Source organism: Tamandua tetradactyla, chromosome 24, assembly GCF_023851605.1.
Source record: "Tamandua tetradactyla isolate mTamTet1 chromosome 24, mTamTet1.pri, whole genome shotgun sequence".
Lineage (NCBI taxonomy): Eukaryota > Metazoa > Chordata > Mammalia > Pilosa > Myrmecophagidae > Tamandua > Tamandua tetradactyla.
In genome coordinates this window covers 15459073-15486122 of record NC_135350.1, presented here as the reverse complement: position 1 = coordinate 15486122, position 27050 = coordinate 15459073, and the positions used below count along the sequence as shown (strand labels likewise).

General features: G+C 35.7%; 1 protein-coding gene and 1 pseudogene across 3 annotated transcripts in view; one reads left to right on the top strand and one right to left on the bottom strand.

Annotated features, from left to right (window-relative positions):
• PAPSS1 (3'-phosphoadenosine 5'-phosphosulfate synthase 1) overlaps nt 1-27050 on the bottom strand; it is a 167454-nt gene that overhangs the window by 87645 nt on the left and 52759 nt on the right. For all 3 annotated transcript variants that reach the window (XM_077142613.1, XM_077142615.1, XM_077142614.1), the window contains exon 6: nt 20432-20545. In XM_077142613.1, coding sequence (XP_076998728.1) covers nt 20432-20545 — 114 coding nt within the window. The remainder of the gene's footprint in view (nt 1-20431; nt 20546-27050) is intronic.
• LOC143668502 (transcription factor A, mitochondrial pseudogene) lies at nt 9240-9920 on the top strand (annotated as a pseudogene).

Sequence of the window (27050 nt, the reverse complement as noted above, 5' to 3'; positions counted from 1 at the left end):
AGAAAAATACATCTCATCATATACTGACCATACCATCAAATGCAAAAGACAAGGAGCGAGTTCTGAAAGCTGCAAGAGAAAAGTAATGTGTTATGTACAAGAGAATCTCGATTAGACCGAGTGCTGATTTCCCATTGGAAACCATGGAGGCAAGAAGGAAGTAGGGTAAAATACTTCAAGTGCTGAAAGAAAACAACTACCAACCAAGAATTTTATCTGGAGAGACAGTCTTTCAAAAATGAGGGAGAGATTAAGACATTTCAGATAAATAAAAGCTGAGGGAGAGGAGGGGCAAGATGGTAGCATAAAGAGTGTGGAATTTAGTTCGTCCTCTCCAGCAGCTACTAAATAACCAGGAACTGTCCGAAACAACTGTTTGGGGGACATCCCTGACCAAACACACATGACACACCAGTCTGGGATGGGTGGAAGGACCAAGACTACACCACAAAACTGTGAGGAAAGCCCACAAAATGTTGGAAAAGTCATAAAATATCGCTAACATGGCTGCCGTGGCTGATGCAAGGCAACACAAAATGGCTGACCTTAAACCTGCCCTCTGCCCTAGCAACAACGGTGACCAATCCCAGAAACCTGCCCCCCGCCCTAGCAACAACGGTGACCAATCCCAGAAAGCTGCCCCCCCCCCCGCCCTAGCAACAACGGTGACCAATCCCAGAAACCTGTCCCCTGCCCTAGCAACAATGGTGACCAATCCCAGCCCGACACGTGTCCCTGCATGCTCCCAGCCTATATAAGCCTGTGCACTTCCTGAATAAAGCAGATGCCTTCCATTTTCCCCTGAGGGTTGTCTCCTGAGTCGTGTGCTGTGTGCTCTGTGTCTGTGTGACTGACTCAGTACAGCCACTTACCCCCAGCCATCAGCTACCCAACAACGAACACCAGAGGGTGGCTCCCCACCCCTCCACTGGTATGGCAGACTCATTCGAAAACACTTCCCTTTGGGAAACAGAAAAGGCCTCTTCCAGAAACAAAGGAGGGCAGCCCAGCCAAGCTCCAACTGAGATTTTAACAAATATGATCTGCTGAATACAAGCACCAAGCTCAGATAAACCAAAGCAAGCAGGGAAGGAATCCTGAGGTTTCTCCTGGCAATCAGGAGGCAGGTGCTAATGGAAAACAAAAACAAAAATAAAAAATTTTTAAAGTTCGCCCAGCTCAGAATACTGGAACAGGGAAGGCTGTATCCAAGGCACACAAAGGCAGGTAACAACTCTAGCTCTTGACAGGCAAATCTGTAGAGACTGGGAGCCACTGAGAAAGAGAATTTTTTTTTTTTTTAACTATTCTAAGTTGCTCATCAGAGAATGCCTCAGACATTTTCACTGTCAGTCCTGATCCAGGCAAGGGCAGAATTAAGATAGGTCTGAGAGTCAAAATAACAAGTCAAGTGAAGGACTTAAATCCCTGATAGGCTTATCTTCCCCAGTAAAAGCAGCAGGCAGGGCCCAGCTCAAGTGATGGTTGAAATCTGAAAATTCAGATTCCTGCGGCTTAGCCCTAAACACACCTTCTACATCAGCCTCTGTCTCAGTCACACCCCTGGCAGCTACTGGGTCAGCTAAAATTAAAGGCAATGCACCACTTTACCCCAGTGAAAAGCTACAGGTTGACAAGCACCACCAGCTGTGAAAGACAGGAAAAGCACCGAGTCTGGAGACTTCACAGGAATATCTAACAACCTGCTGGGTCTCATCCCCAGGGATATTTGGTACTGTTTACACCCTCCTCCTGAAACATGGACCCTTCTTGTCTGGGAAAATATGACTGGGGTTGATGATATATGGAGAGATCATACCAGAAGAAAAGGTCCCATTTAGACAGGGCAAGAACCAGAAAAACAAAAGGAGAGAAATTCTGAAGAGTTAAGTAGAAGCTATACAGGAGGTCTAGAATAACTTGAACTGAACACCAAAAAAAAAAAAAAAAAAAGATAAAGAATAAGGCCAACCTACAAGAAAATCCTAGGTAAAAGAGCAAAAATGACCTCCAGAATAAACTAAACAAGGCAATCACATGCTGAGACTGTAACAAAAAATTATGAGTCATACTAGGAAAATGAAGATACGTTCCAGTCAAAGTAACAAACTAACTCTTCAAATGAGATACCAGAGTTGAAACAATTAATTAATATTCAATCGAACATGCTAACTCAAGTCAAAAATCAAATCAATGAGTTGAGGGAAGATATGGAAAAGAAATGAAGGCTATAAAGAAGACAATAGGTGAACATAAAGAAGAACGTGAAAGTTGAAAAAACAAATAGCAGGAATGAAAGGCACAATGAAAGAGATAAAAAAAAAAACAGCAAATTATTTGAAGAAACAGAAGAAAGGATTAGTGAACCAGAGGACAGGTCATCTGAAGCTGGACACACAAAATAAAATATAGGGGAAAGAATGGCAAAATATGAGCAGAGTCTCAGGGAACTGAAACACAACATGAAGTGCATGAATATATGTACAATAGGTGACCCAAAAGGAGAAGAGAAGGGAAAGGGGGCAGGAATAATGGAGGAAACAATCACTGATAATTTCCAATCACTTACAAAAAAACATAAAATTACAGATCCAAGAAGTACGGCATACCCCAAGTAGAACAGATCCACCTAGAACTACTCTGAAACACTTACCAATCAGATTTTCAAATGTTAAGGACAAAGAGAGAATGCTGAAGGCAGCAAGAGAAAAGCAATCTATCACATTCAAGGGAAACTCAATAAGACTATGTGTGGATTTCTTAGCAGAAATTATGGAGGTGAGAAGGCAGTGTAGGATATATTCAAGATTCTGAAAGAAAAAAACTACCAACCAAGAAGTCTATATCCAGAAAAACTGTCCTTCAAAAATAAGGGGTATTCAATCTTAGGATTTGCCCCTACAAAACTTAATCCTGCAAAGGACAGGCTAAGCCTACTAAAAATTAGGGTGTTAACAGCCAACCCCAGAGAACCTCTTCTGTTGCTCACATGTGTCCTCTCTCTCTCTCTCTCAGCCAACACAGCCAGCAAACTTATTGCCCTCCCCCCTACGTGGGACACGACGCCCACATGTGTAAATCTTCCTGGCAATGTGGGACAGAAAGCCTGCGATAAGCCAGGACCTGGCATCAAGAGATCAAGCAAGCCTTCTTGATCAAAAGGGGGAAGAGAGAAATGAGACAAAATAAAGTTTCAGTGGCTGAGAGATTTCAAACACAGTGAAGAGATTATCCTGGAGGTTATTCTTATGCACTATATAGATATCCCTTTTCAGTTTATAGTGTATGGAGTGGCTAGAGGGAAGTACCTGAAACTGTTTAGCTGTGTTCCAGTAGCCTTGATTCTTGAAGATAACTGTATAAAGATATAGCATTTAAATGTGACTGTATGATTGTGAGAACCTTGTGTCTGATGCTCCTTATATCCAGGGTGTAGACAGATGAGTAAAAAATATGGATATAAATAAATAAATTATAGAGGGGACAAAGGGTAAAATAAATTGGGTAGATGGAACCACTAGTGGTCAATGAGAGGGAGGGGTGAGGGGTATGGAATGCATGAACTTTCTCTTTTTTCTTTTTATTTCTTTTACTGGAGTGATACAAATGTTCAAAAACTGATCTAGTAATGAATATACAACTATGTGATGATACTGTGAGCCTTTGATTATACACCATTTATGGAATGTTTTTATGTCAAAAATAAACATCTGTATGTTAAGTTTTTACGATAAAAATATTAAAATAAAAAAATGAGGGGTAGTTTAAAATACTGGCATATAAAATCCAAAAGACATGATTGAAAGTGAAAGGATGGAAAAAGATGTTCCATGTAAGCTGTAAGCAAAAGAAAGCAGAAGTAGCTATAGTAATATCAGATAAAATAGACTTTAAATGTAAAGATGTTATAAGAGATGAGGAAGGACACCAAAAAGAAATTCACCTAGAAGAAACAACAATCATACATATTGTCGCTCCCAATCAAGGAGCTCCAAAGTACATAAGGCAAATATTGGCAAAACTGAAGGAAGCAAGAGACATTACAACAATAGTAGTGGGAGACTTCAATACACCACTCTCCCATATAAATAGATCAACAAGGAAAGAGAGAACTTAAATGATGTGATAAATGAATTACACCTGACAAACATATATACATCATTACCCCCAAAACACCAGGATATACATTCTTCTCTAGTGTTCATGGAATGTTTTCCAGGATAGATGATGTGCTGGGACACAAAACATGTCTTTATAGATTTAATAAGATTGAAATTACTCAAAGCACTTTCTCTGACTACAATGGAATGAAGCTGGAAATAAGTAACCACCAAAGAACCAGACTTTCACAAATATATGGAGATTAAATAACACAATTTTAAACAATCAGTGGGTCAAAGAAGAAATTGCAGAGAAATAGGTAAATATTTGGAGATGAATGAAAATGAGAATCCAATATATCATAATTTATGGATGTGGCAAAGGCAGTACTGAGAGCAAAGTTTATTTCACTAAGTGTTTATATTTAAAAAAGAAAGAGGGGTGGTACAACAGTGGCACAATAACAGAATTCTGGCCTGCCAGAGACCCGGGTTTGATTTCCAGAACAAAACTTCAGGACTTAACTGTTCACCTTGGGAACTAGAGAAAGAACAGTAAACAAATCCCAAAGCAAAGAGAAGAGAAATAACAAAGATTAAAGCAGAAATAAATAAACAGGAATACAAAAAAAAAAATCCAAAAGACAAAATGGTAGACCTAAGTATTGCCTTTACAGTAATAACAATAAATGTTAATGGATTAAACTCCCCAATCAAAAGACACAGAGTGGCAGAATGGACTCAAAAAAACAAAGGATCCATCTATATGCTGTCTACAAGAGATTTATTTTATACTACGGACAAAAACAGATTGAAAGCAAAATGCTGGAAAAATATATTTCATGCAAACAAGAACGAGAAAAGAGTGGGGGTAACTATACTAATATTCAACAAATTAGACTTCTAATGTAAAGTAATTAAAAGAGACAAAGAAGGACACTATGTATTAATAAAAGGAACAATTCATCAAGAAGATATAACAATCATAAATATTACTGCACCAAACCAGAGGTGCCCCAAAATACATCAGACATACACTGACAACACTGAAGGGAGAAATAGACACCTCTAAAATAATAAGTTGGAGATTGCAATACACCACACTCTCAATGGAGAGAATATCTAGAGGATCAATAAGGAAATAGAAATTTTGAATAATATGATAAATGAACTAGACTTAACAGACATTTACAGAACATTACACTCCACAACAACAGGATACACATTTTTCTCAAGTGCTCATGGAACATTCTCCAGCACACCACCATATGCTAAGTCAAAAAGCAAGTCTCAATAAATTTTAAAAGACTGAAATTATACATAACACATTCTCAGATCATAAGGGAATGAACTTGAAAATCAATAACAGGTGGAAGGCCAGAAAATCCACAAATATATGGCTGCTAAACAATACACTCTTAAACAACCAGTGGGTCAAGGAAGAAATTACAAGAGAAACCTGCAAACACCTTGAGGCAAATGAAAATGAAAACACAACATAAACAAAATTTAAGGGAAGTAGCAAAGGTGATGTTAGAGGGAAATTTATTGCCCTAATGCCTATATTAAAAAAGAAGAAAGAGCAAAAAATTGAGGAATTAACTGTTCAACTGGAGGAACTAGAGAAAGAACAGCAAACTAACCCCAAAGCAAACAGAAGGAAAGAAATAACAGAGTAGAGCAGAAATAATTGAAATTGAGAATATGGAAACAACAGAGAAAATCAATAAAATCTAAAGTTGGTTCCTTGAGAAAAATCAATGAAAGTGTTGGACCCTTAGCCAGGCAGGGTAGAGAGAGAAGGAGGGGAAGAGGGAAGGGGAGAGGGAGGGGGAAGGGAGGGGAGGGGAAGGAAGAGGGAGAGACTGGGGATGCAAATAAATAAAGTAAAAAATGGGAGAGGGGACATAACTACTGATCCTGCAGAAATAAAGGAGATAATGAAGGATACTACGAGCAACTATATGCTAATAAACTAGACAACACAGATGAAATGGACAACTTCCCAGAGAAGCATGAACTGCTTGAGTTGAACTAACACTGAGTTAAGAAGAAATGGATGATCTCAACAAACCAATAAGAAACAAAGAGATTGAATCAGTCATCAAGAAGCTCCCAAAAAAGAAAAGTCCAGGACCAGATGGCTTCACATGTGAATTCTACTAAGCATTCAATGATTAATACCAGTCCTGCTCAAACTATTCAAAAACACTGAAGAGAAGGAAAAGCTACTAACCTATTCTACAAAGCCAAAATCACCCTAATATCAAAACCAGACAAAGACACTACAAGAAAAGAAAATTATAGACCAATCTCTTTAATGAATATAGATGTAGTAACCCTCAACAAAATACTCACAAATGGAATCTAGCAGTACATGAAAAGAATTATACAACATGACAAAGTGGGATTCATTCCAGGTATGCAAGACTGATTCAGTACAAGAAAATCAATTAGCGTCATATACCACACCAATGAATCAAAGCAGATAAGCCATAAGATCATCTTGACTGATGCAGAAAAGGCATTTGACAAAATCCAACAACCTTTCTTGATGAAAACATTTTAAAGGATAGGAATAGAAGGGAACTTCCTCAACATGGTAAAGGGAATATATGAAAAACCCACAGCTAACATCATACTCAATGTGAAAGACTGACAGTTTTCCTTCTAAGTCAGGAACAAAAGACCAGGATGCCCACTGTCAGCACTGTTCAACACTGTACTGGAAGTTCTAGCTAAATCAATTAGACAAGAAAAATAAATAAATAAAAGGCATCCAAATTGGAAAAGAAGCAAAATTTTCACTGTAGATGACATGATAGAGTATATCAAAAGTTCTGAAAAATCTACAGCAAAGCTACCAGATCTAGTAAATGAATACAGCAAAGTAGCAGGTTACAAGATTAACACCCAAAAATCAGCAATGTTTCTATACACTAGTAATGACCAATCTGAGAAAGAAATCAAGAAAAAAAATTCCATTTACAATAGCAACCAAAAGAATCAAATATTTAGGAATAAGTTTAACCAAGGCCACAAAAGACCTATACACAGAAACTAAAAAGAAATTGCTAAAAGAAATCAAAGAAAACCTAAAATATATGGAAGAACATACTACGTTTATGGACTGCAAGACTAAATATAGTTAAGATGTCAGTTCTACCTAAATTGATTTATAGATTCAATGCAATTCCAATTAAAATTCCAAAAACTTACTTTGCAGTAAAAGAAAAACCTATAACCAAATTTATTTGGAAAGGCAGAGTGATCTGAATAGCTAAAAACATCTTGAGAAAGAGGAATGAAGTAGGAGCTACCATTCGACTTTAAAGTATATTACAAAGTTACAGTAGTCAAAACAACATGGTACTGGTATAAAGATAGATACACTGACCAAAGGATTTGAACTGAGTGTTCAGAAATAGACCCTCTCATCTTTGGACAACTGATCTTTGATAAGGTGGTCAAGCAAACTCAATTGGAACAGAGCAGCCTCTTCAATAAATGGTGTTTAGAGAAATAGATATCCATTTCCAAAAGAATGAAAGAGGACTCATCTCATACTTGACACAAAAATTAACTCAAAATGGATCAAAGACCTAAACAGTAGCACTAAGACCATAAAACTTTTTAGAAGAAAATGTAGGGAAATATCTTACATATCTTGTGACATAAGATGTTTTCCTAAACCTTACACCCAAAGTATGAGTAATTAAAAAAGAAATAGATGAATGGGATATATTAAAAATTAATCACTTTTCTGCATCAAAGGACACTGTCAGGAAAGTAAAAAGGCAGCCTACACAATGGGAGACAATATTTGGAAACTACATATCAGATAAGGGTTTAATATCCAGAACATATAAATAGATTTTACAACTTAACAACAAAAAGACAAACCATCATTAAAAAATGGGCAATAAAGGTCCTCTTGGGGGAATGGTGAGAAAGGGGGAAAATTCACCTTCCCCAAGTGGAGAATTCTCAATATTCTCACAAGCAGTGGGGACAACCAGCAATAGGCTAAGCCCCCAAACCTGGGGTTTGTTCAAATGAAATTTAACTCTGCAAAGGATAGATTAAGCCTACTTAAAATTAGTCCTAAGAGTCACCTCCAAGAGAACCTCTTTTGTTGCTCAGATGTGGCCTCTCTCTCTCTCCCAGCCAACACAACAAGCAAACTCACCATCCTCCCCCTCTCTACATGGGACATGATTCCCAGGGGTGGGGACCTTCCTGGCAACATGGGACAGAAATCCTAGAATGAGCTGGGACTCAGCATCAAGGGATTGAGAAAACCTTCTCAACCAAAAGGGGGAAGAGCAAAATGAGACAAAATAAAGTGTCAATAGTTGAGATTCCAAACAGAGTCAATGGCTGAGATTCCAAAGAGTCGAGAGGTTATCCTGGAGGTTATTCTTATGCATTAAATAGATATCACCTTCTTAGGTAAGACGTAATGGAGAGGCTGGAGGGAAATGCCTAAAAATGTAGAGCTGTGCTCCAGTAGCTATGGTTCTTGAAGATGACTGTATGATATAGATTTCACAATGTGACTGTGTGATTGTGAAAATCTCTGTGTCTGATGCTTCTTTTATCTACTTTATCGACAGACAAGTAAAACATATGGAATAAAATAAATAGTAGGGGGAACAAATGTTAAAATAAACTTAGTAGGTTGAGATGCTAGTAATCAATGAAAGGGAGTGGTAAGGGGTACAGTATGTATTAATTTTTTTCTGTTTTCTTTTTATTTCTTTTCCTGAACTGATGCAAATATTCTAAGAAATGATCATGATGATGAATATAACAACTATATGATGATATTGTGAATTACTGATTATATATGTAGAACGGAATGATCACGTTAAGAAGGTTTTTGTTTGTTGTTATATTTTTAAAAAATTAAAAAACAAAAATGGGCAATAGACATGGACCAACATCTTCCAAAGAAGGAAATACAAATGGCTCAAGAACATATGAAAAGGCAAGTAAGTGGCCGGCATGATAACAAATTCCCAAGGGCTGCACAGAGTGGAGGCTCAGGTTGTCACTGTTGGAGTTTTATTGAGCCAGGCAATTTACAACTCTGGAGTCACTGTGTTGTTTGCAGGTGTGATGGTGCGTCTCTAGGGCATGTGGGGCTTGTTGAGTTCCCCGGAAAAGCTGAAAGCAGAGCTCTCCTCCGACTGTAGAAACCAATTACGCTTTTCTCACAGTTTTGCATGTACACCAAGATGGCCTTCATCCACTGTGGGTAGTTATTCAAAGAAGCCTTTGACTTCATATGTTCACTTTTCTAAAGAAAAGTTACTCATATTTAAAGTTCAGAACCTGATGCTAAAAAGTCAGAACTAATTAAGAAAATCACCCTGCTATGGAGGGAACTTCCTGACTCAGAAAAAAAAATACATGAAGATGCTTACAGGCAGATTGGCAGGCATACAAAGAAGAGATAAACAGGATTCAAGAACAGCTAACTCCAAATCAGATCATATCTTTAGAAAAAGATATCATGCAAAAACATTTTAAAAAGAAAGCATTAATTAAAAAGGGAGAGTTAACAATGCTTGGAAAACCAAAAAGACCTCGATCAGCTTATGACATTTTTTTATCTGAAAGCTTCCAAGAAACCAAGGAAGGTTCATTACAGGCAAAGCTGAAGACTAAATGAAAACTGGAAAAAATCTATCTGGATCTCAAAAGCAAGTATATATTCAGCTTGCTAAAGATGATAAAATTCATTATGATAATGAAATGAAATCATGGGAAGAACAAGTGATTATAGTTGGACAAAATGAAATACCAAACAAATGATGGAACTGAGATTTGTTAAAATAGAAGACTGAGGGTGGGTCAAGGTAGCTCAGCAGGCAGAGTTCTCATCTGCCATGCAAGAGACCTGGGTTCGATTCCCAGTACCTGCCCATGCAAAAAAAAATAATAAGATTGAGTCTATAATGGATAGGTTCAAGAAACCAATTAGGGGCGGGCCACGGTGGCTCAGCAGGCAAGAATGCTGGTCTTGCCATGCCAGAGGACCCAGGTTCAATGCCTGGTGCCTGCCCATGTTAAAAAAAAAAGAAGAAAGAAATCAATTAGGTCTTAATACCTGAAACTTATGAAATTGGAAAGGATAAAATTGGAAACATTTCATATTTTATTCTTTTTTCTTTATCCCACGGACTTCTGCCAATTTAATATATTATACTTTTAATATATAATACATGCCTTAGAAAACCCAAGCAGATCTAAGTTTAGACTAAATTATTTTGTGTTTAGGAACTACAGAGCATCAAAATAATGTATGCAAATGTAGCAATGAATCATTTTACCCTTTGATAAAGGTAAATTAGACTGTGAACTTTTCTTATACTAGATGACAACTATGAAAAGATTATTCTTGTTTCCTTATATTGTGGAAGCAGGAGTTTGCTTTTTAGAATTGCCCCAAATTGTAGAAGTCAATATTCTATATAATTATGTTTTTTTAAAAAAGCAGTCAGAACTCATGTAGGTAAAATTCTAGTTCCTACATACAATTCATAAAAGGGACTGAGAGGTTTATAAACTTTTCCCTCTGTCTTTTCTTTGTCATAAAGTAAAAACTAAAAAATTATGTAACAAATCTATGCATTTTGGGTTATACTGCATAGAATTTTAAAATTCCATCTTTGTTTAATTTTACATGTTTCCAAATTATGTGTTTTAAGGTGAAACAATGGTTTTATAGTGTCTTTATTTTTTTTACTTTTTAACTATGGAATTTTTTTTTCTGAATTATTGTCTCTCTGGTGGGTAAGCATATTTATCCAGAAAGCAAAATGAGAGATTTAAAAACGAGTCTCTAGATTTTGAACCTGTTATTTCTAAACAGGTTCAAATGTTATTCTGCATAACATCTAAAGGCCTTAGACAGCCAAACTACAGCACATATGCCAAATCTGGTCTGTGGGTCAAATCCAGTCAGCTGTCTACTTTATACGGCCTTAACTGTGTTTACATTTTTAAATGGCTAGAAAACAATTTCATGACATATGAAAATTAACATTAAATTCAAATTTCAGTGTTCATAAATAAAGTTTTATTGGAACACACACAAACACACAAATATATGAAAAGATGATCAACCGCACTGGTTATTAGGGAACTGCAAATCAAAACCACAATGAGATATCATCTTACACCTACTAGAACAGCAATTACAAAAAAAAAAAAACTGAAACGGCAAGTGCTGAAGAAGATATGGTGAAAGAGGCACACTTATTCACTGTTGGTGGAAATGCAGAATGGCTAAACTGCAGTATATACATATGGTAGAATATTATACAGCTGTAAGAAAGAATAAAGTTATAAAGCATGTAATATGGATGAAACTTGAGGACACTATGCTGATAAAATTAGCCAGAAACAAAAGGGCAAATACTGTATGGTCTCACTAATATGAACTAACATTAATGAGTGAACTTTGAGAGTTAAAGTTAAGAACATGGGTTATCAGGAGATAGAAAGAGAGTAGAGATTGGACATTTGAACTGAAGGAGTACAGTAGTTTCAACAGGACTGATATAGATCCAGAAATGGACAGCACAGTACTATCTGATGGTAGCACAATATTGTAAGCGCACTGAACAAAGCTGAGTGTGAGTATAGTTGAGGGAGGCAGGCTAGGGACATGTATAACACCAGAAGAAAAGACAGAGAATAAGGACTGGGACAATATAACTCAGTGATGTCTAGAGTGGACAATGATAAAGATTAAATGTACAAATATAGGAATGTTTTGCATGAGGAACCACAAATGAATGTCAACATCGCAAGGTGTTGAAAATGAGATGGCATACAGGGAAAAATACAATCAATGCAAATTAACATTGTATTATGATTCCACTGAGTGTGGTAATATGCCAAAGTTAAATGTCAATAAGTGGGGGATATGGGGAAGGGACATGAGATTCTTTGCAGAAGAAATGGAAATGTCCTCATATAGATTGTGGTGTGATGGCTATGTGATTATACCAGAAACCAGTGACTTTTTTTTTTTTTTACATACTTTGGACATATGATGTGTGAATAAAACAGTTCAAAGATGAACAAAGAGATAAAAGTGCTGGAAACTGTGGAGAGAGAGGTGAACCTATTCACTGTTAGTAGGGAAGCAGAGAGGTGCAGCCTATCTGGAGGGCAGTGTGGTCGTTCCACAGGATGCAAGGGGTGGGCTTGCCATATGAACCTGCAACTCCACAGTTAAGTGTACACTTAGAGGAACTGAGAGTGGGGACATGAATGGACATTTGCACACTGGTATTTATGGTGGCAGTGTTTTTGCTTTTGCATGGATGGAGATGGCCTAAGCATACATCAACTGAGGAATGGAAGGGGGAACTGTGGTGTATATTACAATGGACTACTGAGCAGCTGCAAGAAGGAATAAAGTTGTGCGGCATGCAAGTAGACCAATGAACCTTGAGGACAATATTTTTTTTTTTACTATTATTCTTTTTTTCTTTTTTTTTGGAGTAATGAAAATGTTCAAAATTCAATTGTTATGACAAACGCATAGTTATACGATGATATTGTGAACCACTGTGCAATTTGGATGATTATACAGTATGTGAATAAATAATATCTCGATAAACTTGCATTAAAATAAAAAAGCTATGTGAGTTTATCACCATCAGACCTGCAATGCTAAAGGGAGTTCCTTTAGAACAAAAGGAGAGGATACCAGATGGTGGTTCAAATGCATTATAAAGAAATTAAGGTAACCATTCAGATAATTATAAATGCCAGGATTATTGTATTGTATTGTTTGGTATTTAACTCCACTTCTTATATCCTACAGATATCAAAATGCAAATGCACAAAAATTCATTATAAAGCTAAGTACTAAATTATCTACCATATGACCCAGCAATCCAGGTATATACAAAAATACGAGGTATATACCCAAAAGAATTTAAAGCAGGAGCTCAAACAGATATTTGCACAGAGGCATTATCCACAACTGCCAAAAGAAAGAAACAACCCAAATGTCCATCAACCAATGAGAGGCAAATACATACAGTGGAATGCTATTCATCCCTAAAAAAGAATGAAATCCTGAGACATGCAACATCATGAATGAACCTTGAAGATACCATGTTGAGTGAAATAAGCCAGACCCAAAAGGACAAGTATTGAATAATCTCTCTGATAAAAAATAATTAGAATAAACAAACACAGAGTCACAATATAGGTGATCAGAGTGATGGGGGTATGGACAGGGAATGGGAAGTTCAGGCTTACAATGTATAACACTGCTATTTAGAACAAAGGAAATGTTTTTGTAATGGATGGTCATCATGACAGCACAATATTGTAAATTGTCGTTAAGAGCACTGAAATACATATTTGAATGTGGTTAAAAAGGGAAATGTTAGGTTGTAATCGAGTAAAAATTTTCTTAAAAATATCTACACACTTTTCTCTCTCTCAGCCAACTCATTAGTGAACTAAATGCCCTCCCTACATGGGACATGATTTCTAGGGTGTAAATCTCCCTGGCAACATGGGACAGAACTCTCGGGATTCACAGGGACACAGCATCATGGGATTGAGAAAGCCTTCTTGACCAAAAGGGGGAAGAGAGAAAATAAAGTGTCAGTGGTTAAGAGATTTACAACACAGTTGAGAAGTTACCCTGGAGGTTATTCTTATGCATTATATAGCTATCTCTTTTTAGTTTATGGTGTAGCAGATGGCTGGAGGGAAGTACTTGAAACTGCTGAGCTGTGTAGCCTTGACTCTTGAAGGTATTGTATAAAGATATAACTTTTACAATGTGTCTGTGTGATTGTGAAAACCTTGTGTCTGATGCTCCTTTTATGCAGGGTATGGACAGATGAGTAAAAAAAAAAGGATAAAAAATAAATAATGGGGGAGGGGCAAAGAATAAAATACATTACATAGATGGAAATACTAGTGGTCAATGAAAGGGAGTGTTAAGGGTATGGGATGCATGAGTTTTTCTTTTTATTTCTTTTTCTGGAGTGGTGTAAATGTTCTAAAAAATGATCCCATGGTAATGAATACACAACTATACAATGATATCGTGAGCCAGCGATTGTACACCATGTATGGACTACATGTGTATGAAGATGTACCAATAAAAATATTTAAATACATATATATATCCATACAACTACTATACCACACAAACAGTGAGCACTAAGTTAAACCATGGACTATAGTCAGTAGTTCAATTATAAGAATGTATTTTCAAAACAAACAAATGAAAAAACAAGCAAAAATTCAAGAAATGGTGCTGCAAAAAGGGGATACTCATATGGAAAAAGAATGAAATGTGATATGGCATATAAAGAAAAAAATAAAATGAAAAACAAAGTGCTTTCATCAGTTTTAACAAATGTTCCATGCCAATGCAAGGTGTTATGGTGGGTATACGGCAATTCTGTATTTTATGCATGATCATTCTCTGTAATATAGAGGGGAAAAAAAGTTCTTCATCCTCCACAAGAGTACTCTTCATTTAATAAAGAATGAATTCTTTTATAATCTTTAAGATTTCTAGAATATTCCTTCAGAATGTTGAAGAATTAATAAATTACATATCCTTAATGTAAGCTGGATATGTAATTTTGTAACAGGGTACACATCAGCAGTTCTCAAATGGGAAAAGATGAAGCATCTGGACAAATGAGTGCATAGCAAAATGGTGCTTATTATATAATTTCAAATGATATTGCCCAATGTGCTCCACTACAAAATAATTAACATTAGTACTTTCCCCCTTCAATTCACAGGAAAAATTATACTCATGGACCAAATTTCCTTGTTTTCAAGTTTTCCTCTTATTAATTTTTCTTAAACCTCTGGCAGTGGCCATCATTTGCGTCTACTGGAATCCAGATGTAGATGATATTTGACTTAGCAATGAAGAGTATGCATTCCAGATTCTCTACCAATTGAACAAAGTGTGAGAAACAGAGTAAAATAAAAGCTCACATTTAGTTAGAAAGAGGCACTCTTTTTCTGGGTTCTGAAATCTGACTGACTAGGATTAATATTCATCCATTTACTCATATTGTCCTGCTCTCTGTATGTCTATGTATGTACGTATGCGTGTGTGTGTGTAAGTTTGTGATTTGCTCTATTCATTTCATGCAAACTTTCTCAGTGATTAAACTGTTCCTTTCAACTAGTTAGCTTCTTGAGCTTCTGCCCTCTAATTCCCTAGCACTCCCCAGCATATCTTGGAATGTCAGACCCAACGGCACAAACCATATCAAGGAAATTTACCATTATTAGGCATTTGAATAACTTTTGAAGAATCTTTTTTCAAGCCCAAAAGGATTTCGTTCTATCTTTTTTTTTTTTTCCCTTTCTCCTTATTTTCAGATTTGGCATTTCCTTGAGTGCTCTGAATTTTGCTATGCTAAAAGAAAGGTTGGGAAATTCAACTTCCAGTCCAGGTTCTTATTTCTCAATCTCTCCATTTTTAAAGTATTCCTAAAGATATCATTTAAAATTCCCTAAAAATGTAAGTGACAAATTACAGTCTTTACTGTTGTCAAGTGTAGTTAATTAAGCAATTTTTTATGGGGAAAGATAACCTAGTGATACCATTAAAGTTAAGATATGCAATACAATTATTCTTTAAAATACAAGGGAGATTAAGATGTTTGGCAGAATATTAAGAAACATGCTTCAAGAAAAAAACGCTCATTTTAATTACTACAGACCAGTATTTATTAACCTTTAAAACTCATTCCTTCTGAAAATCAGATATGATATATATAATAAAAAGGGCAAAATGGTAGAGGAAAGTATTACCCAAACAGTAATAACACTAAATGTTAATGGACTGAATTCCCCAATCAAAAGACATAGACTGGCAGAATGGATTAAAAAACAGGATCCTTCTATATGCTGTCAGAGGAAACACATCTTAGACCCAAAGATAAAAATACGTTGAAAGTGAAAGGGTGGGAAAAGATATTTCATACAAATAACAACCAGAAAAGAGGTGGAGTAGCTATACTAATATCCAATAAATTAGACTTCAAATGTAAAACAGTTAAAAGAGACAAAGAAGGATATTATCTACTAATAAAAGGAAGAATTAAAGAAGAAGACATAACAATCATAAATATTTATGCACCGAATCAGAATGCCCCAAAATACATGAGGAATACACTGCAAACACTGAAAAGGGAAATAGACACATCTACCATAACAGTTGGAGACTTCAATCCACCACTCTCATCAATGGACAGAACATCTAGACAGAGGATCAATAAAGAAACAGAGAATTTGAATATTACTATAAATGAGCTAGACTTAACAGACATTTATAGGACATTACACCCCACAACAGCAGGATACACCTTTTTCTCAAGTGCTCATGGATCATTCTCAAAGATAGACCATATGCTGGGTCACAAAGCAAGTCTCAACAAATTTAAAAAGACTGAAATCATATACAACACTTTCTTGGATCATAAAGGAATGAAGTTGGAAATCAATAATAGGCAGAGTGCCAGAAAATTCACAAATACGTGGAGGCTCAAAACACACTCTTAAACAACCAGTGGGTCAAGGAAGAAATTACAAGAGAAATTAGTAAATATCTCGAAGCGAATGAAAATGAAAACACAACATATCAAAACCTATGGGACGCAGCAAAGGCAGTGCTAAGAGGGAAATTTATTGCCCTAAATGCCTATATCAGAAAAAAAGAAAAGGCAAAAATGCAGGAATTAACTGTCCACTTGGAAGAACTGGAGAAAGAACAGTAAACTAACCCCAAAGCAAGCAAAAGGAAAGAAATAACAAAGATTAGAGCAGAAATAAATGAAATTGACAACATGAAAACAATAGAGAAAATCAATAAGACCAGAAGTTGGTTTTATGAGAAAATCAATAAGATTGATGGGCCCTTAGTAAGATTGACAAAAAGAAGAAGAGAGAGGACGCAAATAAATAAGATCAGAAATGGAAGAGGAGACATAACCACTGACCTCACAGAAATAAAGGAGGTAATAACAGGATACTATGAACAACTTTACACTAATAAATACAACAATGTAGATGAAATGGACAAGTTCCTAGAAAGGCATGAACAACAAACTTTGACTCAAGAAGAAATAGATGACCTCAACAAACCAATCACAAGTAAAGAAATTGAATCAGTCATTCAAAAGCTTCCCAAAAAGAAAAGTCCAGGACCAGACGGCTTCACATGTGAATTCTACCAAACATTCCAGAAAGAATTAGTACCAACCCTGCTCAAACTCTTCAAAAAAATTGAAGTGGAGGGAAAGCTACCTAATTCATTCTAAGAAGCCAACATCACCCTCATACCAAAACCAGACAAAGATATTACAAAAAAAGAAAACTACAGACCAATCTCTCTAATGAATATAGATGCAAAAATCCTCAACAAAATTCTAGCAAATCGAATCCAGCAACACATTAAAAGAATTATACATCATGACCAAGTAGGATTCATCCCAGGTATGCAAGGATGGTTCAACATAAGAAAATCAATTAATGTAATACACCATATCAACAAATCAAAGCAGAAAAATCACATGATCATCTCAATTGATGCAGAGAAGGCATTTGACAACATTCAACATCCTTTCCTGTTGAAAACACTTCAAAAGATAGGAATACAAGGGAACTTCCTTAAAATGATAGAGGGAATATATGAAAAACCCACAGCTAATATCATCCTCAATGGGGAAAAATTGAAAACTTTCCCCCTAAGATCAGGAACAAGACAAGGATGTCCATTATCACCATTACTATTCAACATCGTGTTGGAGGTTCTAGCCAGAGCAATTAGACAAGAAAAAGAAATACAAGGCATCAAAATTGGAAAGGAAGAAGTACTACTATCACTGTTTGCAGATGATATGATACTATATGTCGAAAACCCGGAAAAATGCACAACAAAACTACTAGAGCTAATAAATGAGTACAGCAAAGTAGCAGGTTACAAGATCAACATTCAAAAATCTGTAGCATTTCTATACACTAGCAATGAACAATCTGAGGGGGAAATCAAGAAACGAATTCCATTTACAATTGCAACTAAAAGAATAAAATACTTAGGAATAAATTTAACTAAAGAGACAAAAGATCTATACAAAGAAAACTACAAAAAACTGTTAAAAGAAATCACAGAAGACCTAAATAGATGGAAGGGTATACCGTGTTCATGGATTGGAAGACTAAATATAGTTAAGATGTCAATCCTACCTAAATTGATTTACAGATTCAATGCAATACCAATCAAAATCCCAACAACTTATTTTTCAGAAATAGAAAAACCAATAAGCAAATTTATCTGGAAGGGCAGGGTGCCCCGAATTGCTAAAAGTATCTTGAGGAAAAAAAACAAAGCTGGAGGTCTCACGCTGCCGGACTTTAAGGCATATTATGAAGCCACAGTGGTCAAAACAGCATGGTATTGGCATAAAGATAGATATATCGACCAATGGAATCGAATAGAGTGCTCAGATATAGACCCTCTCATCTATGGACATTTGATCTTTGATAAGGCAGTCAAGCCAACTCACCTGGGACAGAACAGTCTCTTCAATAAATGGTGCCTAGAGAACTGGATATCCATATGCAAAAGAATGAAAGAGGACCCGTATCTCACACCCTATACAAAAGTTAACTCAAAATGGATCAAAGATCTAAACATTAGGTCTAAGACCATAAAACAGTTAGAGGAAAATGTAGGGAGATATCTTATGAAACTTACAATTGGAGGCGGTTTTATGGACCTTAAACCTAAAGCAAGAGTACTGAAGAAAGAAAGAAAGAAATGGGAGCTCCTCAAAATTAAACACTTTTGTGCATCAAAGAACTTCATCAAGAAAGTAGAAAGACAGCCTACACAATGGGAGACAATATTTGGAAACGACATATCAGATAAAGGTCTAGTATCCAGAATTTATAAAGAGATTGTTCAACTCAACAACAAAAAGACAGCCAACCCAATTACAAAATGGGAAAAAGACTTGAACAGACACCTCTCAGAAGAGGAAATACAAATGGCCAAAAGGCACATGAAGAGATGCTCAATGTCCCTGGCCATTAGAGAAATGCAAATCAAAACCACAATGAGATATCATCTCACACCCACCAGAATGGCCATTATCAACAAAACAAAAAACAACAAGTTCTGGAGAGGATGCGGAGAAAGAGGCACACTTATCCACTGTTGGTGGGAATGTCAAATGGTGCAACCACTGTGGAAGGCAGTTTGGTGGTTCCTCCAAAAACTGAATATAGAATTTCCATACGACCCAGCAATACCATTGCTAGGTATCTACTCAAAGGACTTAAGGGCAAAGACACAAACAGACATTTGCACACCAATGTTTATAGCAGCGTTATTTACAATTGCAAAGAGATGGAAACAGCCAAAATGTCCATCAACAGACGAGTGGCTAAACAAACTGTGGTATATACATACGATGGAATATTATGCAGCTTTAAGACAGAATAAACTTATGAAGCATGTAATAACATGGATGGACCTAGAGAACATTATGCTGAGTGAGACTAGCCAAAAACTAAAGGACAAATACTGTATGGTCCCACTGATGTGAACCGACATTAGAGAATAAACTTGGAATATGTCATTGGTAACAGAGACCATCAGGAGTTAGAAACAGGGTAAGATAATGGGTAATTGGAGCTGAAGGGATACAGACTGTGCAACAGTACTAGATACAAAAACTCAAAAATGGACAGCACAATACTACCTAATTGTGATGTAATTATGTTAAAAGACTGAATGAAGCTGCATCTGAGCTATAGTTTTGCTTGTTTGTTTGTTTGTTTTATATATATTTTTTGTATTTTTTATTTTTATTTTTTCTCTATATTATCATTTTATTTTTTTCTGCTGTCTTGCTATTTCTTTTTCTAAATTGATGCAGATGTACTAAGAAATGATGATCATACATCTATGTGATGATATTAAGAATTACTGATTGCATATGTAGAATGGAATGATTTCTAAATGTTGTTAGTTAATTTTTTTTAATTAATAAAAAAAAACTCATTCCTTCTGATTGGTCTAAAAATTTCACACTTCTTGATATTTCAAAATAAATGTTATGGCAATCAAAGCCTTGGTAATTTGGAATATACTTTTACAAATTAAACACATTCCCCATCCCTGGAAATTGATAACCATCAACACTCCCAGTCCTCCCTCCCCTCATAACCATAAACACTATAAATCACAAAATGATATATATGGTTATCTCACTTGGTCTGAAAAGCAACAGAGCACTTACTTTATTAATTTTCAGTGCTGGTAATGTTTCTGCATCTGTTTTTGCCAAATGAAGTTTATTCTCCGGCACATACAGTTCTTTCACTTCATAAGAAGCATCCACAGGTACAATGTCCTATATAATAACAAAAAGATAATGAAGCATTTGATAGAACAATTTTGATTCTTCAAAGGATAACGAAGACAATCAATATTTCCAAATGAGACCCAAAAATAAAAAGCATAAAATAAGGACTCTGAATGCTATGCTTGCCCCTTAATCAGCTTTCCAAATGTCAGTCTATTCTCAAGCAGGCAACATTCTACATACAAGAAATTAAGCATAATGTTCCATTATCTAGTGGGTAAGAATTTCTAGAACACACCATATATGTCAAAATAAAGCAACTGCATACAAGAGGTGACCTCAAATAAGAGGTGTTAGCAAAGAGAATTAAGGGCTAAAATAACACTCTAGATATAGTTACCATTATTCATGACATGTCATGAAACAATTTTACTCCTCATATGTATCTTTACCATCAGTGTCTTTGTTGTCACTGAAGCCACCCTTTTTAGTTAAAGTATTTCAGAGCATGTCTTTGGAAAATAATTCTTGATTGTGTATGAAATGCAGCTCATCCAAATTCCAAATCCCCTTTGCTATAACACTGGAACAGCAATTTTCCCCTTTTATCCTATAAGAACATATTTGTGATTTCCACAAGGTAGGCACATATACTTCTCATTAAATGATCTTAACAAGGCTTGTTCAAATTGTGCTTAATTATTTTGACCTTTCTTTAAATGAAATCTGACAGGTAACCTCTATAAGCTTACGAAATTGGCTATCACTGCATTCATGCCATACATACATGCATCATTCAAACAATACGTTGTTCTTCACAATAAAGCAACTTGAAAAATATTAATGAACAGACCAGACTTTAAGGACATCCCCTACTTTTTTCCTGAGTGGTAATTTGGGGTAGAAACCTCAACTTATATTTGAACTTACATAATATCTTCCACAGAAAAAAATGCAGAGTCCCTTAAGAAAATTAAAGCTAGATGTTCTTGAGGAAGGCCTGGGTGCTGTTCAAGCAGACCCTATCGGTTCTGAAAATCTAATTAGTACCTAATCTAATAATTCTCCTCTTTCTCAGAAACTCTGTTCTCTCAAAGAACAAAGGTGACACAAGTTCAGCATTAGCTAAATCTTATGCCTAAATCAGGCTCTTTCTACCAGAAAATTCAAGGCCTCTGACCTTTCTCATGATACATCCAAGAACAAATAAGAAGAGTAAGCACGAATGAAAAGCAAACAGAAAGAAAGAAAATAATAAAAAAACAAAAAACATAAAGAAACACGGCCTACTACAATAGCAAATTTGGCCAGCCTGACTGCTCTTGGAGTGCAGATATGAACACCAATTTCTGAAGCCCCCTCTGTCCCTTAAATCTCACTACTTCCAGGAACAAGGCTCGGAAAAGTGTATGGGAGGCACAAACCCACCCAGAATAGCAAACTTCATATATCTTCCAGATCTTCTTCTGCAATTAAACTTCCAGCAGGCTCCCCTCACTGAAGGTTATTAATTGTGCTTTACTGAGGGTGAACACACGATGGCACAATAAAAAATGAAGGAAAAAAAGAAAGCCTAGCCTCTAACAGCTACCTCCATTTCCTTTCTAGATAAACACTATACAAGAGTGTACTAATGAGACGGATTATTTCAAATGGCCCAAGCTAAAGAGGGTATGTCTTAGATTTTGCCAAGGGAGACAATGAAGTGATAATGTACAACCTATATGGAATATTTGGTATCATTAGTCATCTGAAGAGGAAAACACATATGAACCTTATTTAAATACACCAAGAGAAATAACTTAAGGTAATCTTTTCTGTGTCTTCTACCTCCCAGAGTTATTCATAACACATTTATGTTAAATGACAATATAAAATAAAGAGAATTTGGAAATAAGAAAAACAACTAAATTGCCCTAAATATAATTATCATCGCCATTTCTTATATTTCCTCCCAACTATTCTTTGTCCATGAGCAAAATACACCAGAGTCTACTCTTCATCAATTAGAAAAAAGAATCCAGCATCAACTTTCCCTGGAAGGTCAGTGCAATCAATATGCATTCAGTGAACACCATACAACCTACATGTACAATTAGCTTCCTGGATATGTAAAGCCCCCAAAGACGACTAAAAGTTTACAAATTCTTCACAGCTAGGAAGAATTTCCTAGGAAAATTTTCTAAAAAGAACAGAAATTACACAAAAAGTCAGGCATTCATTAGGAGTTTCATGAGGAAACCTATGATACAGTTTCACAAAACACTTATATTTAAATATTTACATTAATCACAAAACATTAGTGACACATCTTCAAAATCAGAGGTAGGGGAAAGCAATTGGGGTCCACAGGCCAGTTATTTCTAACACTTTTACTACTAGCAATGTGAAGTAAAAGAAGAGGGCACAAGATACTACATGGTATGCAAAGTCCCACCCAGCAATATTCATGAAAACCCTAAAGAAAACCCAGGACTCTAAGACTATAAAGTTTTACTTAGTAAGTTTATTTTTCAGAAACTTAAAACCTCCAGATTGTTCCTATGCCAGATAAGCCCTGAAGCTCTGAGGCACAGTCTCTCCCAGAACAGCAACCAGCTACATTCCTCTACCCCATAATGTTGACACCCTTTTCAGCATGAAGTTAGACTGGTCACTGCCTAAATATAGCGGAAGACTGAGAGAACAACCAGATGAGAGGGAGGAGCTGTAACAGAGAAGTTAGAATTTAACAAAGGATTATAACAACTGAATCATTATAGACACTTCTTTTTAGTTTCTAGTGTATTAGAACAGACAGAAGGAAATATTGGAAATTGCAGAATTATAACCCGCACTATACTTTGATATTTGCTCTATGACTATTTGTTAAGCTTGTACTTTGATATTTATCACGTTTCTATATATATGTTATAATTCACAATTAAAAAATACTAAAAAAAAAAAGAAAAGGGCACAAGCTTTCTGAATTTATGATCTGAGTTTAAATTCTAACAGTAAAGCTTTGAACAGGCTGAACCTCTCTGAAACTCTCTCCTTCTTAGGAAGACAAAAAATACTATTTCATATCTCTTATAGAGCTGTTGTAAAAATTAAATGACTGAAATATCTGAATTGCAATGGCTAACATTAATTGGATGCTTACAATAATACCAGGTACTATTCTAAGGGCTTCATATGACTCACTTCATTTAATCGTCATATAATCCTATCTATGAAGGTAAAAGAAATGGTTGCTATCTCTCTTTTTCAAATGAGCAAATTCTGAAGGCAGCCGTTTTTTTTAATACTGTAGGTCAGTAATTTAATTAGATTATATCCACAGAGATGTGGCATACCCAAACGTGGGCATTAAGCTTGAGGGAGATGTGGCCCATTCATTCCAGGTGGGTCTTCATTACTTGACTGGAATCCTTTAAAAAAGAAAACATTTTGGAGAGTCTCAGAGCCAAGAACCATGAGAGCTCATGCAGCCGGAGACCTCTGGAGATGAAGAAGGAAAATGCCCCTGGGGGAGCTTCATGAAACAAGAAGCCTAGAGAGAAAGCTAGCAGATGTCACCATGTTCACCTTGTGCCTTTCCAGTTGAGAAAGAAATCCTGAACTTCATTGGCCCTCCTGAATCAAAGTATCTTTCCATGGATGCCTTAGACTGGACATTTCTATAGATTTGCTTTAATTTGGACAGTTTCACAACCTTAGAACTGTAAACTTGCAACTTAATAAATTCCCCTTTTTAAAAGCCATTCCACTTCTGGTATATCACATCCCCTCAGCTAGCAAACTGGAACAACTGGATACCTAAATCAGTATCCCTAGAATCAGCTCACAAATACTGATGTAGGGCAGTGGCATGTATTGCTCATTCTCTGTTCCAGCACATGGATAGGTCTGGGATTATCATCTCTACCCTGGAATCTCTCCTCTCCTGAACCACAATACTGGAGCATACGCTCAGGAACACAAACCTACTCCCTCTGAAAATAAGAAATGAAAACTAACAAACATTTCTATACATAATGTCTAGAGTTTCCTTTCAACTATACCCTAACTTATAAAACAAATATACAAATAATTTGTGAGCAAATCTAAGAGCTTCCGAGATAATTAGTTTGAACATGGAAAGGAGTGGTATCTATACTATGAGCCCCAACCAAATTATTTTTAAATAAAACGTTTTGTATGCCAATGAGAAAAATAAAATAGCATTAGCATGAATACATTTCCAGTAATTTACTGCTTTATATGTATGAAAAGAGGAAATATCACTTTCTTTTCAAAAAGGAGAAATATTTCATTTTTGAGTCAAAACAATGTTTTTATTACAAGTATTTCACAAATTCAGCACTTTTCAAAATTAACCTCCAGCAATATTTTAAAATGAATTTCAGCCTCAAAACTAAGATGGAAATTTTTTCTAAGACCTTAACCAGAATCAAAGTAAAAGTTCAAGAAGTTGCTATCATTTTCCTTTCCTGAAAAGATAGCTATATAAAATATTTCTAGAATCAGTACAAACTTAACAACATGAATCAAGAGGAACCCGAAACACTTGTTCAGTAGAAATGAATTCTATGTAAATTCCATGTACAGAGACAAAAGGACTGAATCTCTGTCAAAAACACAAAAAGAATTTTAAAAATGCAGACACAACCATTTATTAGCACATTCTAGCGACAAATCTTCTTGGTTTCCAAAACCACTATCCAACCCCTAAAAGGAACAAAACCACTGCAAAGCGAGACAAGATATCTGACAACAGAATGTGAAATCCCTGCCAGAGAAGCTATTCATTTTATCTGGGATTCCTTAGGAGTTCCAGGAGACAAGTCAGCTATTAAGAGAGAGAAAAAAAGTGTTCTTTTTCAACTTGTACATATAAAACTCTTTATTTCAAGAAATACCTTCAAAACAGAGGGAGATCACAGGCCAGATGCAATTTTTACATTCCTAAAGCCCATTCCTTCAATCTTAAGAGCTCCGTCATCACCCAGCACTCTAAGGGGACAGGGCATATTCCTGAAAGTCCTTCTGAGTAGGGCATCAGTAAACAATTCACATACTACCATAATGAGGGGTGAGGTCTATAACCTGTAGGTCTAGAAATATTTAAATATCATGAATTTCTAAAGATAAACTGAATGTTTAAAATGTAATATGCGTATGTACCCAAAACAATCCTCTTGCTTGAATGACTAATACAATCCAAAATCTAACCTATGCTGTACTACATCCTCCTTTGAACACAGACAGTTGTTTGTTTTTATCTGGAAACTGACAGTTAAGACAAACAACACTCACTACGTAGAAACAGCACCTCTTAAGCTCTCATTTTAATCTTACTAAAGAAATATGAATATGTTAATAAACTAGTGATTCTACATTTTAAGGTTCTCCTTTAAGCATATTCTGCACTTTTTTCTTGAGCCAAATCTGCTCAACAGATTTGATCACTAGGACTCATTCATATTTTTATGTAACTACTAAATTTCTTTTACCTAAATTACATACATCCAAACCATGAACCCCAGACAACATTCTGGCAACATTTTTAAATTGAGCTGCAAAATCTGCTTTTTACGTGCAGTATAAAAATCCATTTAGAGTACTAAACCATCATTTCATAAAAAGATGAACCTTTAAATAATTTATAGCACTAGTAAACCTAGAGTTCCTGGTAGATTTAAAACACTATTTAAAATATCACTTTAGATTGAAACCAGCAGCAAGAAGTCTACTTCCTTATATCACAAGACACCAAGTTAAAATACAATACTAGTAGGCCATCTAGTGACCATTTCAAGGTTTAGGAAAAAAGAAATTAAATTCAGAGGTCCTCAATATGTGTTTGTATCATCTCTTTTCTTGAGTAAGTATATGCCAAATGAAACACGTTAAGAAAACAAAGATACTTTAACAAAATGCTGAGGAAGTTGGTCTTTTGATAAATGACATTACTTATCCCAATTATATTACATAGGCCAGATCTAAAGAGAAATAAGACAATCCAGAGATAAGAGGACCCAATACAGATGACAGGAAACATTATGCTAAAGTACCCGTGGCAACCAAAGTATCAACCATCCTAAAATACCCATCATATACCATACTAAAAATGCATTTGTACTGAACAGTGAAATGAAGGCCATACCTTATTAACGAACAATTCCAATTAAATATTTTCAGAAGGGTCCCTCTCCAAAGTAAGTTAGAAGGTAACTTCTCATACCATTATTATTTCCATGGAAACAGCACTTTTCAAATACCTTCATTCTCCTGAAGGTCTCAGATCATACTACCCTTTTCTCCCTAATAAAAAGTCTTAAAAAATTGAGCCTGAGGAGAAGATGAAATTTACTTATCTCGTTTTGACTATTTCAGAAACAAAAATTCTCATTATTTGTGCCAACATAACCTAAAAGTCACCCATTTATCACTTAAATTTAGGAGTTAGGACTTAAGTAAATTGCAATTCATCCACAAAATGTGTCTCAGTTTCCACAGTAAATTAGATAACCCATAAACACTGATCTTATTTCACAATATAGCAGAC